At 48.2% G+C, this 13969-nt stretch overlaps 1 protein-coding gene across 4 annotated transcripts in view; it reads left to right on the top strand.

Annotated features, from left to right (window-relative positions):
* TTC13 (tetratricopeptide repeat domain 13) overlaps positions 1–13969 on the top strand; it is a 75092-nt gene that overhangs the window by 26478 nt on the left and 34645 nt on the right. For all 4 annotated transcript variants that reach the window (XR_012644981.1, XR_012644980.1, XM_074990195.1 and 1 more), the window contains exons 10-12: positions 4344–4485; positions 6301–6475; positions 7128–7284. Coding sequence is in view for 2 of the 4 variants with exons in the window: in XM_074990195.1 (XP_074846296.1) it covers positions 4344–4485; positions 6301–6475; positions 7128–7284 (474 nt within the window). In the remaining 2 variants the exon portion in view is untranslated. The remainder of the gene's footprint in view (positions 1–4343; positions 4486–6300; positions 6476–7127; positions 7285–13969) is intronic.

The following is a 13969-nucleotide window of genomic DNA, read 5'->3' as shown; positions in this document are numbered from 1 at the left end:
AGAAATAGCTTATTTATACCATTGGCTTACAGCCCCTAGCACCCTTTCAGCACTATGTAGCAATAAAAATAACACAGTAGTCTTTAATCATTTTTCTCTATATTTTGGTGTTATTGTTAATGGTTATTGATACCATGGATTTCCAGGCTGAACTCAATATACATAAAACAAAGGCAAAGACAATTTAGCATAAATCCAAAGCCAACTGATCTCTTAAGGTACAACTAGGCTGCAGGCAGCGATGTGATTGCAGCTTCAGTAGGCATACCTCTTGCTAGATTAAACCTAACTAGCCTAACTAAACATAGCAATGTAGATGTGGGGCTTGGCTTGACCTAGCAATGCAAGTATGTACTCGGGAAGGTTTGTATCCATGTCTCCATGCAGGGCCATCCTTAGGCGTACTCAGCATATGCAGCTGTGTAAGGCACCATTAAATCTGGGAGATCTCCCACTGTCACAGACCTTGGGAGGCAGACCAGTCCTTGCCCACAGACAACTTGCCAACCTAAAGCAAATCCTAGCCAGCAACTATACACCGCACCACAGTCACTCTAACTCAGGGACCCATCCATGCAACAAACCTTGTTGCCAGCTCTGCCCACATATCTACACCAGCAACACCATTGCAGGACCTAGCCAGATCAGCCACACCATCGTGGGTTCATTCAGCTGCACATCTAGCAATATAATTTATTCCATCATGTCCCAGCAATGCCCCTCTGCTATACACGTCGGACAAACTGGACAGTCTCTATGTAAAAGAATACATGCACACAAATCGGATATCAGAAATGGCAATATACAAAACCTGTAGGAGAGCACTTCAATCTCCCGGGCCACACAGCAGCAGACTTAAAAGTAGCTATCCTACAGCAAAGAAATTTCAAGACCAGACTCCAAAGAGAAATTGCTGAGCTACAATTCATCTGCAAATTCGACACCCTCAGCTCAGGCTTAAACAAAGACTGTGAATGGCTGGCTAAATACAGAAGCAGCTTCCCCTCCCTTGGTGTTCACACCTCCAGATCAACTGCTGGTAGTAAGCCTCACACTTCCTGACTGAGCTAACCTTGTTACCCCAACCCTTGCTCTGGCTTATTTATACCTGGCCCTGCAGATTTCCATGACCAGCATCTGATGAAGTGAGTCTGTGCTCATGAAAGCTCAAGCTCAAAACTTTTCTGTTAGTCTATAAGGTGCCACAGGACCCTTCACTGCTGTTACAGCTCCAGACTAACACAGCTACCCCTCCGATACATGGTCCCCAAATCTAGTGGTTCTCTGTGCTGTAAGTGCCTAGGGATTGGCTCCAGTGATGCCATCGCCTGGCTGTCCCTTCCTCTACTGCTCCCCCACAGACTCAGTGCTGAGGTTCTGGCAGCTCCCAGCCCCATCTCCTGGCTGGCTCCTCCTTCACCCTCTGTGGGCTGCACCCAGCTCTTGCTCACCAGGCGCTGGCAAGTAGTGCAAGTACATGGGCTGGAAAATTCTGGAAGAGAAGGGGTCAGACACACAGCCGGCAGCTGGAGAGAAGCAGCAGTTTCCCCTTCAGAGTGCCGCTCTTTCCAGCAGCCACCCTCTCCTTCGCTGGCAAGTGTACATATTGCCGGTGGCGGCTTCTGCCTGCTGCCGAGAGACTGCAGGGGGGCTTCCCTCCCTGCTTCAGGATTGTCCCCTCTTCCAGACCAGATGGATTGAACCCCATTGCAGCAAAGGGGTTCAGGACAGCTTCTGCCCCTTGCAGAGTCAGTGCTAGGCTGCATAGGACACCATCACTGGTAAGGGAGTCCCCTGCTTCCATGTCTTCACCTCTACTTTAGCCTTGCTAATGATATTAAAACTAACAAGAGCCTATCTACCCAAGCTGCAGTCACACTTCCATTGGCCTTGTAGGCATATACCTTAGGCCCTTATTTACCTGATCTTTGGCTTCTATCAGTATAATAGCTGAAACACATCTTCAGGTGATATTGTATAAAAGTGGGGGTAAATATTATGAACCACAGCTGAATGTTTTACTCCTATTCTAAATAATGTTCCCTTTCATCTCTTCTGGCTATGAATGGAGTATTTTTTTATTTTTTTTTACGTGCACTGAGGCGTGTGTGTGTGTGCTCCACCAGTAGAAACAAAAACCCTACTGTGGGCGATCTGCTAATCATTTGGTAGCATTTGACTCTCCTGAACGGTCGCGCAAGCACTCAGCTTGCAGGGAACACTGATTATAACAATTCGCTAGATGATTTTTGAAGCTGTCGTAATATTTAGACAGTGAACTGTTTTTGCATGTGTAAGTTTTGACTTATTTGTACAATGCCTTAATTATATATTGACTTAATTATATAGCGTGCTAAATGCTATATAATTTAATGTGAAGACAGGGTCTCTACCTTGAAGTGCTTGCATTAAATTCTTACATTAAACTGGGAAGTTGGATTTTAAAAATAACTTGTTTCAAGTATAAGTGGAAAAAAATTGTTTTAAATAACCTAATGTATTTAATAGTAACAGAGAAAGCTCACCTAATAAATTAGTTTGTTAATCTTTAAAGTGCTACTTGACTGTCTTTTTGTTCTAATGTATTTAAGTTGCACTCTTACTTGGAAATTAGGTAATAGGGTCACTTTTTAGATTTGCTTTTAATAATGCAGTAAGCCGTCACTTTATGCAGTTTCACATTGTGCAAAACTCGCTTTAACGTGAGTTTCACTCAGCATGATGCTGCTGGGCTCTGTCTGCCTAGCTTTCCGCAGCTGCAGGCAGCTAGGCAGGCTAAGAACCCCTTCCTCCTGCCTTTCCAGAGCAGCGTTAGGCACCCGTGGGCAGCCAGGTGGTCTAAAACCCCCTTCCCCTGCTTCCCAGAGTGGCGCTGCTTAACAGGCATGAACCAGCATGGCTGTCAACTCACCCTCCCTCCATTCACCCCGGCTCACTTCCTCCAGTGGGAGGGCTCCAGCCACACACCTGGGGCTCCCCTCTGCCCACTGCAGATCTGACTTCAACCCCTGTGCCTTAACCCCCATGCGGCCCCAGCTCACCCCCACCATGCAGCTGGCTCAGCGCACGCAGGGCTCCAAACTCTGTCCCCACTCCTCCCCTGCTCAAGCAACCCACCCCAGTGCATCTCCATTCAACCTCTGCTCCACCTGGCTCAGCCCCCTGGTGCCCCACTCCTTCCCTACACGCAGGGCTCCAGCTCCCAGCCCCTGGCGTGCTGCATGGGGCTCCAAACTCCCCCACTCAACCACCCCACCCCAGTGTACCCCCTGTTCAACCGCCCATCTACCTGAACCTCTCGCCCTCCCCGACGTGTGGTGCGGCGGCTGCCAGCAAGTGCAGGGGCTCTAACCCCTCTTCCAGCTCAACCCACTTCCATCCCGGTTCACCCCAGTTCAGTCTCCCCTCTGCCTGGCTCAACCTCCACCACCGTCCCCAGCTCACCACCCCGCTTCCCCAGCGTGCTCTGGGTCCTCAGTTGCTACAGGCGTATGAGGCCTAACCCCCCTGCCCTGGTTCACCCCCTTCAATCCCTGCAGCCCCAGCTCATGCTCACTAGCATGTGGTGTTCCAGCTTCAATGTGCACCCGGGGGCCCCCAACCCCCTGCACGCATGTGTGCAGAGCTCCTGCTCCAACCCCCTGGCTGGGCTTAACCCCCACCCCAAGCCCCTGCACACCCTGGCTCAACTGCACCATCCCACTGTCCCTCAAGCCCTCCCCGACTCGAGGCATTACTGTATCTACTCCCAAAATTAAATAATTTTAAACCTAATCAATTTGGCCACTGACTGAAAATTATCCCATACGTTCATTGGCACAACTCCATTTTTTTTCAAGTGGCTGCTTCTAAAAGACACAACTTTTGTCCAATTTCATCCATATGTACAGCTTCCTTTCTTTCTGCCTTTCTTGTAAGGGCTGAGGGGATGTCAGCTGGACTTCGTAAATTATGTCTTACTTGAAGGGTGATCATAGTAAGAAGCTTTTGTTCTTGTCAATTCCGAGGGAGTACTGCCCAGGAAATGCATTAAGTTTCATAGTCTTTGGTTAATGCCACCAGAGAATTGTGTGAATCCAGGGTCTAGTGGGATTCTGTATCCAAGAGAAGATCATTTAAGTGAAGAATTATGAACAATAGCTTGGTCATCACTGTCAAAGAAGTTGCAGAATTCTTACTTTAGTCAAATTGTCCCTGATGTGACTATTAAATCTTTCCCAGCTCTATAGAATCTTTTTCTTAATGTCTTCATTTGGACAGCATTAAAATTTGATAAAAAGATAGTTTTGTATATATACCATTGTTTTTATGTTCCTCACTTATGACTGTATGGAATTACTTAGGGAACTTGGTAACTTTGATGCTGCCACAGAGAGCTTCCAGAAGGCTTTGTTGCTAAATCAAAATCATGTTCAGACGTTACAGCTCAGGGGAATAATGCTTTACCATCATGGTAGCCTAGATGAGGCACTGAAGAATTTTAAGGTAAGCACAAGTAGACCTTAAAGATGCATATTAAATTAAGGATTGATATTTTTTCATTAGAACTACTCATAACTTTCTTGTATTTCATTTTAATTGTAATGGTTCGCTTTCTGAATGTGAATGAAAATTTGTCTTGAAAGTAAAGTGCAATTCTGTATGTAATGTCTGTTTTCTAAGCATGATTTGTAAACTTAAATCATTAGTGAATGATGAACCAGTAAAAACATGGGAGGAAATGAGACATTTTCTTCCATGCTCACCAGTTTTTAATACTAGGCTCTAACTGGTTTTTTATAAAGTTTTGAAATGCTCAGATTTTGGCCTGGAGTGGAACTGAAAATATTGGGATTCTGTAAGGGGTTGGATGGCTGTTCTCATAAAACAAGTAGCCAGTTCTGTGATCTCAAGGATCAGATAGGCATCTAAACTTTTAGATGCTTATCTGAATCTTTTGAGTTTTCTCCATCATTAAAAGTATCAGCTAACACTTGTGTCCAGTGATTCATCTGAAATTGTAAAGACAAATGCCTGCCCATGATGTAGATTAATTATATTCTGATTCTGCAGATCCAGAAGCTAAAGCACAGATTTTAAATGACTTGCCAGCAGACACACAGTGAGTCATTGGCAGAACAAGAAACAAGGCCAAGCCTAAGAATCACTACATGCCTATCTTAACAACCACAGTTTCCCTTTGCCTGCTTATAACATTATGGGCTTGTCTACGCTAGCTACCTACTTTGAAGGGAGGATGGTAAGTAGGGTGTTGGGAGTTCATTAATGAAGTGCTTCAGTGCATATGCAGCACTTAATTAGATTGGACCCCGCAGCAACTTCAAAGTGTTAAACTTCAAAATGCTGGCTCCTGTCTAGCCACAGCTTACCCACCATTACTTTGAAGTGCCCAGGGTACATCAATGTCCCTTTACTCCTCAAAAATAAACTTCGAAGTACCGGCGGGAGAGGTGTGGCTAGATGCGAGCTGGCACTTTGACGTTTAACACTTCGGAGTTGCTGGGGTGGGGGAGCTTGATCACCGAAGTGCTGCATATGCATGGCAGCACTTCATTAATAAACTCCCACCACCCTACTTACCATGCTCCCTTCAATGTAGGGAGCTAGTGTAGACAAGCCCTATATGTCTTTGTCAATTATCATGTGTCCCTGTTTTGTGATTGTTTGGTAGATCTTGCTGAATTTAAAAAAACATCTTAACTTTAAACAGCAAGTACTTTATGAAGTGATGCAGATAATCCAGGAGCATTTAATATATCTAGATAGAGAATTTTGTTTTGGGGTACCAAACTCTAAAAGATAGTTGTCTTTCATTATGCTAAAATGAATATGATGTAGTGCAGAATTGAAGGCAACAGTGCAGTGCATGAATTTCAGATGCTCGGTGGACTAGAAGAACTGATGGTGGATACATTTGGTAAGCCTTCAGTTTTAAGAAAAATGTTTCCTACTTTTAAGGTCTGTGTGCACTGGGAGAATGTTTTTATGTTTAGCCTCTCATCTGGTTTTTGAAAACTATTTATCTGCAAGTGAAGCCTCAACAATTAGTTGGTTACCAAAAGTGTGATCAAGAGCAAGTGTTTTTATAATTATGTAATTTTCAATCTTAAAAACAACGTAATAGCTAGCTAGCTGACAGCATTTGATGAAAAGTCATTGGGAAAACGGTTGCTGATGCTTTCTGAAAGTAAAAGACCATTCCCTGGTGTTGACCTGGTGAATGAAGAACTTAATATTGCGTATTGTACTGTTTCAAGATACCCAGGTTAATTTTTTTTGTGTATTTCTTTAATCTTCTAGAGATGTCTTCAGCTAGAGCCATATAATGAAGTATGCCAGTATATGAAAGGTCTCAGTCATGTTGCAATGGGGCAGTTTTATGAAGGTATAAAAGCTCAGACTAAGGTTATGTTAAATGATCCGCTTCCAAGCCAGAAGGCTAGCCCAGAATACCTGAAAGTGAAATACCTCCGAGGTAAGGAAAAATCCTTTAATGTAGGACTAAAATTGCTTAAGTGTAAGAGTAATTTATGGAGAATTATTTCTTTTAAGCCAGATGTATTTTTTTTTTCATTTGACTGCTGTTGAGTGAGCTGTTTTCATAAGCATCTGGGCACTTGTTTGTTCAGAGTTGAAAGCAAGACCCAGAATCAAACTTGGGTCTTGGTTTAGGAGCAGAAAGTAACTATGGTGCCGCTTGACTGGCCTAGACTTTTAACAGTTTAACTCACATTAAGTTTAATTAGTGAAATATTGATCTTAATTAACAAATATGTAATCCTCTTTTAAATTCTTCTTTGGGGGTAAATAACAGATGAACAAGGAGCAAAGGTTTTCAAGTTGTGGTGGGGCAGGTCTAGGTTGAGTATTAGGAAAAACCATTTATTTCATACAGTGGTGAAGCTCTAGAATGGATTGCCTAGGGAGGTGGTGGAATTTCCTTTCCTACAGGTCTTTAAGTCCCAGCTTGACAAAGCCCTGCTTGGTAAGATTTATTTGGGATTGGACCTGCTTTTAGGTTGGGGGTTGGACTTGATGACCTCCTGAGGTCTTCTCCAACCCTGTGCTTCCATGAACTATTGGCTGAGACCAAAATAACACTTATTTGTATTGATATTCTTCTACAGAATATTCTCGATATTTGCATGCCCATCTTGATACTCCTCTTGCAGAGTATAATGTAGATACAGATCTTCCTGGAAACTTTAAGGACCATTGGGCCAAAAACCTTCCCTTTCTAATAGAAGACTATGAAGAACAGCCAGGATTGCAGCCACATATAAAGTGAGTGGTATTTAGATGGACAATTTAGAAAATTTTGTGGTAGGATATTCTTCAGAAAGTGACAAATCAAGGTTAATTTATCATGAATATTGAAAACTACCTGAAGTCCACAGAAAATCTTGGGCACTTTTCAATTCATAGGGACTGCAAACACTTAATTTAGCTCAATAAAGAAGAGGCAGAATCGGAACTTGGTCAAAACAATCTTCTCTAGTCTTGCCAAATGGTTCACGCAATTCAGTAAAGAGAACTCGGGTAATACAGCCATGTTGACTACTTCGGTTTCTATTTTGTGTCGGGGCTGGATTAGTAATTAGATTTATAGATTTACATTAGTTCTGATATCTAGAGAAACTCAGAGTAGACATCCATCTAGATATCCATCCTTAGTGTAGAAACCTCAACTTTGTGTTTCCTTACTGTTGAGTGTTAAGATCTTTTTTAAAGAGTATAGTTTTTTGACATTAGGTGTGTTAATTGCAACTCTGACTTAATGAAACTGTCTTAGCATAATTTATATAACACTCCTCCTTTAGTGTATTGACCATCAGCTGGTGAAGGGAAGAGTTGATTAAATTAGAAATTAAAAGTTCTTCCTCGAGTGTCCTCGTGGGTGCTCCACGATAGGTGTCGGGCTCGCCCCAGCGCCGCAGATCGGATTTTTCCAGCAGTTTCTGCCGGACTGCGCATGCGCCGGCGCGCGCCGCTCCCTTGCGCGCTCCCGGCCACGTGCGCAATCCGGTCCCCGCCAGTTCCTTCTTAACCGCCATCGGCTGCAGACGGAATCCGCTCAGGCTGCGGCCAGAGTCAGCGTATTTAATGTTCTTAGTGTTTTTAGAGTTTCTTTTCAGTCTTTCAGTTAGCTTGTTGTTTTCTCTCATTGCAAAAAAAAAATATAACAGCATAGGCACAAAGCCTTAGTAACCAGAGGAGCAGCGGAGGCCCGGGGACGTAAGGCCATTAGGCCTCCTGCCGCGGCAGGCTGGGTCCGAGAGAGGGGAGCAAGCACAGAGAAGGTACTAAGTACCCTATTAACAGCTCAAAGACTCACCGCAATGTCCTCTTCAGGATTCAAGAAGCGTGAGTCATGCTGCGAAGCTATGCCGGCCTCCGATGGGCACAGTCAATGTATTAGGTGCCTGGGGGAATCTCACGTCACCCAGAAATGCTCCTTCTGCGGAAAGCTCACGGCTAGAGCCAGGAAGGACAGAGAAACGCGGCTAAAAATGCTGCTCTTTGATAAGGCCCTCCAGCCAGACGTGCCGGAGCGGCCTCAACAAGAGGGACCCACAGGGCCCCATAAAAGGAAGGCGGCGTCCCTCACCCCATCAGTGCAAAAACGGAGGAAGCTCTTTCCAACCCGATCCCTGCCGGCAGCCACAGCGAGCGGGACGGGTGCAGCACATAGCCCCCAGCCGCAATTACAAACAAGCGGCGGCGTGGAAGCACACGTGGCAGAGGCTGAGCCTCCGATGATTAAACAGCCGGCCTGCACCATGGTCAGAGCGGCGGCCAGGCAAGCGCCGGAACCGGCAGCACCACAGCTAGCGGCACAGACCCCCGGGGCGCCGACGGTGCAGGGCTCGCAGGCATGCAGCCTGCAGGCGCTGGGGGAGACCACCCGCGCAACACTGCAGTTAAGCGTGCCGAGCGCGGCGCCGACAGCGGGGCCGAGATCCCTGGCGTGGAAAGGGGCGGAGTCAGCCCCACAGGGGAGGGGAAAGGCAGCAGAGAAAACCCGGCACCGCAGCCCTTCTCCAGACAGGGCTGCAGGGCTGCTCTCTCTAAGCCCTCCCCTTATGCTGCGAACTCCAACAAGGAGGCAGGGGTCTCCCTGAGCCTCCCTCCCCGTTCCTCCAGCCAGCGTCACCATGGCTCGGGCCACCCTCGCCTTTTCTGGGATTTGACCCCCTGGAGTACTACCACAAATCAGTTTCACCACTGTCTCAATCACCCAGACGATCTCGCTCCCCCAGATGCCGGGGATATGCGCCTCGAGAGTGGTCCAGGTCTCCATCCCAAGAACCGTGCCCGCGTTGCCATGGTCGCCCCTATCATGCTGGGCATAGACACCATAGGCACACCCCCAGGGACAGGTCCCCCCCAGACGGTTCACTATCCCCGAGGGCAATCGCGGACGGGGACAGAAACGCAGCTATCTCAGGGGGAGTTGGTTCTGGAACCCCGAGATTTTTCCTCGCAAGCCTCCAGCGAGAGGCTGTATCGTTGTCAACAGGACCCTGAGGGCTCAAGGGAGGCTTACCCCAGTGGTTCCTCTCTGTCCTCCCCCGACGAGGCTATGGCCCCAGGGGATGTCCACCGCCCGGATGATCTCAAACAGTTCCAAGAGCTGTTTAAAAGGGTGGCCTTTATGCAAGGCATCCAAACAGCAGAGGTGCAGGAGAAGCACCATAAGCGCCTCAAAAACCTGAGACCTCCGGCCTCTTCTAAAATAGCTATTCCGCTCGACGAAGAAATTATGGAGTCCGCTACCACGATATGGCAGACCCCAGCGTCTGCTCCACCTATCAACAAGAGAGTGGATAAAAAATACTTCGTCCCGGCGAAGGGCATGGAGTTCCTGTTTAGTCACCCACAACCAAATTCACTGGTGGTGGAATCGTCTCAACAGAGGTCGAAAACTTCCCAGTACAAGGCAGGGGGAATGGACAAAGGTGCCAAGAAGCTAGAGCTATTCGGCAGAAAGGTCTACTCCTCCTCTACCGTACTGTTGAGAGTGGCAAATTATGCAGCACACCTAGCGAACCATAATTTTGACAATTACTCCAGACTGACTTCTCTCATGGACTCGCTTCCAGAGGATAAGAAGCCAGTGCTGAAGGCCATCGTGCAGGAAGGCTACGCAGCCTCTAGGACAGGAGTTCAGATCACCCTGGATGTAGCAGATACGGCGGCACGCTCAACGGCTATGGCAGTGGTCATGCGCAGGGAATCCTGGCTTCAGACAGCAGGTATCCCGAGGGATCTGCAGGCGAAGATTGTCGATCTCCCCTTTGACACTCCAGAAGTTGTTTCCTGAATCAACTGATTCGGTCCTTCATTCCAGTAAAGACTCAAGGGCCATTCTCAGAACCTTGGGGATTTATACCCCTCCATACAGGAAGAAAAAGTATTACCCTCAGCAAAGACGATACCCATATCAACCCCAGCGTGCTCAGTACCAAAGAGGCTACGAACAAGGGCGGCACCAACAGTATAGAACTCCCAGGCGACGTTCCCAACAGAGCCGTGCATCCTCGGGGCAGGGCCAAAGGCAACAAGTTTGACGGACAGATCGAGGGCTGCACTATCACTACCATCGCGCAATGTCATCCAAAGCTAATGTTCCATCATCGCCTCCGACCTTTCTACGCCCAGTGGCAAAAGATCACCACAGACAAATGGGTACTGGAGATCATAGCCACGGGTTACGCGATCCCCTTCCAGTCACTCCCACCGCCACGACCTCCACCCAGGCCCCATCTCAAGGACACCTCCCACGAAGCGAGACTTAAGCAGGAGGTGGACCACCTTATGCTTATAGGGGCAGTGGAAAGAGTGCCGGAGCAACTCCAAGGGAAAGGGTTTTATTCAAGATACTTCCTCACAGAGAAAAAAAACAGGAGGCTGGAGGCCCATCTTAGATCTTCGAGGCCTCAACCGGTACTTGCGCAAACAATGCTTTCGGATGATCAGTCGCCTCTATTCTCACGGCACTGGACGATGGAGATTGGTTCGCAGCCCTCGACTTACAAGACGCGTACTTCCGTATAACAATCCACCCGGCTCACAGATGCTTTCTCCGGTTTATGATCGGCAAAGAACATTTCCAATACAAGGTTCTGCCGTTTGGCCTCTCCTCGGCCCCCAGAGTCTTTACCAAGACCCTGGCAGTGGTGTCAGCCTACCTGCACAGACAGGGGGTGTTTATATTCCCATATCTGGATGACTGCCTACTGAAAGGGGCTTCGAAGGAAGAGGTACTATGCATGATACGCGTTACAGCAAGCACGTTCTCTTCGCTGGGCCTGGTCATCAACCTGGCGAAGTCAAAGATCGACCCCACACAGGACATAGAGTTCATAGGGGCACGCATAAACTCCATCACAGCAAGGGTTTATCTACCAGATGCTCACTTTCACGCTATTGGTTCCCTCATACAAGTCATCACCTTCAGCCCCATGGTGCCGGTTCTAACGTGCTTACAGCTGCTAGGCCACATGGCAGCAGCAACGTTCGTAGTACAGAACGACAGATTGCATATGCACATCATGCAGCATTGGCTGGCGAGCGTCTACAAACCGGCAACACACACCGTCCGCAGGGTGGTGTCGCCCACGACAGAGGTGCGCAGATCCCTGCAATGGTGGGTGAACCCCAAGAACATGCTAACAGGGGTACCCTTTCATCAACCACAAATCTCTATCTTCCTCACCACCGACGCTTCCCACATAGGGTGGGGGGCACACATGGGCGAAAAGGTGACGCAGGGACTGTGGTCCCCTACTGAACAGTCGCTGCATATAAATATACTGGAGCTTACAGCAGTGTTCAATGCCTGCAGACACTTTCGAGACTATATACAAGGCAAAGTAGTCGGGATCAATACAGACAATACCTCCACCATGTTTTATATAAATCGACGAGGAGCTTGGTCCCGTGCCTTATGTGCGGAAGCAGTCTGGCTGTGGAACTGGTGCATTGCCAACAATATAACCTTGAAAGCCTTGTATTTACCAGGCGCTCACAACGTGAAGGCAGACCAGCTGAGCAGGCGCTTCGCACTCACACACGAGTGGCAGATCCGTTCCAATCTGCTACGACTGCTTTTTCACGCATGGGGGTTTCCTCAGATACACCTGTTCGCCACTCAACACAACAAGAAGTGCCCTCAATACTGCTCCAGGGCAGGACTAGGACGGGGGTCCCTGGGGGATGCATTCGTGATCTCGTGGAAGGGCCCCCTGCTCTATGCATTTCCTCCCACAGTGCTCATCCACGAGGTCTTGCAGAAAGCCAGGAGAGAGAGAGCCTGCATGATCCTAGTAGTCCCAACTTGGGATCGACAGCAATGGTTCCCCTTGCTTCTGCGCATGTCGGACCGCCCACTGATGCCCCTTCTGGTGGTGCCGGACCTGCTCACGCAAGCCCAGGGGTCCATAGTGCATCCACACCCCTGAGGCCTGCGACTGCAAGCATGGTTAATCCATGGCTCAGCTCCCTAGAGTACATGTACGGAGGGAGTGCAACAAGTCCTAGAAAGTAGCCACAGGACTTCTACCAGGAAGACCTACAAGCAGAAGTGGACTCGATTCACTGCATGGTGCTCTACCAAGCAATTAGCTCCCCTTGATGTGCCTATATCTGTAATATTAGAATATTTACTGGACGTGAAGAGAGGCGGACTTTCCCTATCCTCGTTAAATGTCCACCTTGCCACTATATCGGCTTTCCGGCATGAAGAGGAAGGAACCACGGTGTTTGCCTATCCCATGGTTACCAGGTTCCTCAAAGGGCTGGTAAACCTATACCCCCCTCGGAAACCGCTTCCACCTTCGTGGAGCTTGGACCTGGTGCTTAACGCGCTAACGGGACCACCGTTTGAACCCTTAGCCACAGTTTCCCTCCGTCTCCTTACGATAAAAACAACCTTCCTTCTTGCAATCACGTCAGCTCACAGGGTGAGCGAGCTCGCGGCAGTTATGGCAACGCCACCCTGCACAGTAATTTCCAAGGAGGCGGTAACCTTACGGCTGCATCCAGCCTTTGTTCTGAAAGTTTCTTCAGAGTTTCATATTAACGAACCTGTAGTTTTTACCCTCGTTTTATCCAAAGCCTCATAACTCCAACAAAGAGGCACGCCTACACCTCCTGGACATGAGGAGGGCGCTGGCTTTCTGTATAGACAGGACTAAGTCCTTCTGGAAAATGGATAGACTCCTAGTCTCTCTCGCTCCCAGATCAAAAGGAGAAGGTCTCTCTTCGCAGAGAATCTCGAAACACATCGTATCCTGTATAAAAATGTGCTACGAACTTAGACTCCTTTACTGGCCCCACCTAGGGCTCACTCCACCAGGGCGGTGGCGGCATCAACAGCCTTTTTCAAGGGCATTGCGTTAAAAGACATCTGCAGAGCAGCGACCTGGTCATCTTACGACACCTTCGCCAAGCATTATGCCCTACACAGGGTATTCCAAGAGTATACCCGTCTTTCGACAGCGGTCCTTTTGGGGGCAAGCTGCACATAACCTGATTACCCACCTCCTTTCTTGGGTTACTGCTGGGTAGTCACCTATCGTCGAGCACCCACGGGGACACTCGAGGAAGAAAGAGAAGTTACTCACCGTAGTAACGATGGTTCTTTGAGATGTGTCCCCGTGGGTGCTCCACCACCCGCCCATCCTCCCCGCTTCGGATCTGTTTAGTATTTTTCAGGAGCATCCGAGGTGGTTGTGGCGGGGACCGGATCGCGCATGTGGCCGGGAGCGTGCAAGGGAGCGGTGCGCGCCGGCACATGCGTGGTCCGGCAGAAACTGCCGGAAAGATCCGATCTGCTGCGCCGGGGCGAGCCCAACACCTGTCGTGGAGCACCCACGGGGACACATCTCGAAGAACCATTGTTACTACGGTGAGTAACTTCTCTTTTTACTGTCGGGGAAGTAGAGCTTTTCCCTATATTAGACTT

Source organism: Carettochelys insculpta, chromosome 3, assembly GCF_033958435.1.
Source record: "Carettochelys insculpta isolate YL-2023 chromosome 3, ASM3395843v1, whole genome shotgun sequence".
Lineage (NCBI taxonomy): Eukaryota > Metazoa > Chordata > Testudines > Carettochelyidae > Carettochelys > Carettochelys insculpta.
Note: the sequence above shows the minus strand (reverse complement) of the source record. Positions and strands in the feature narration are given on the sequence as shown.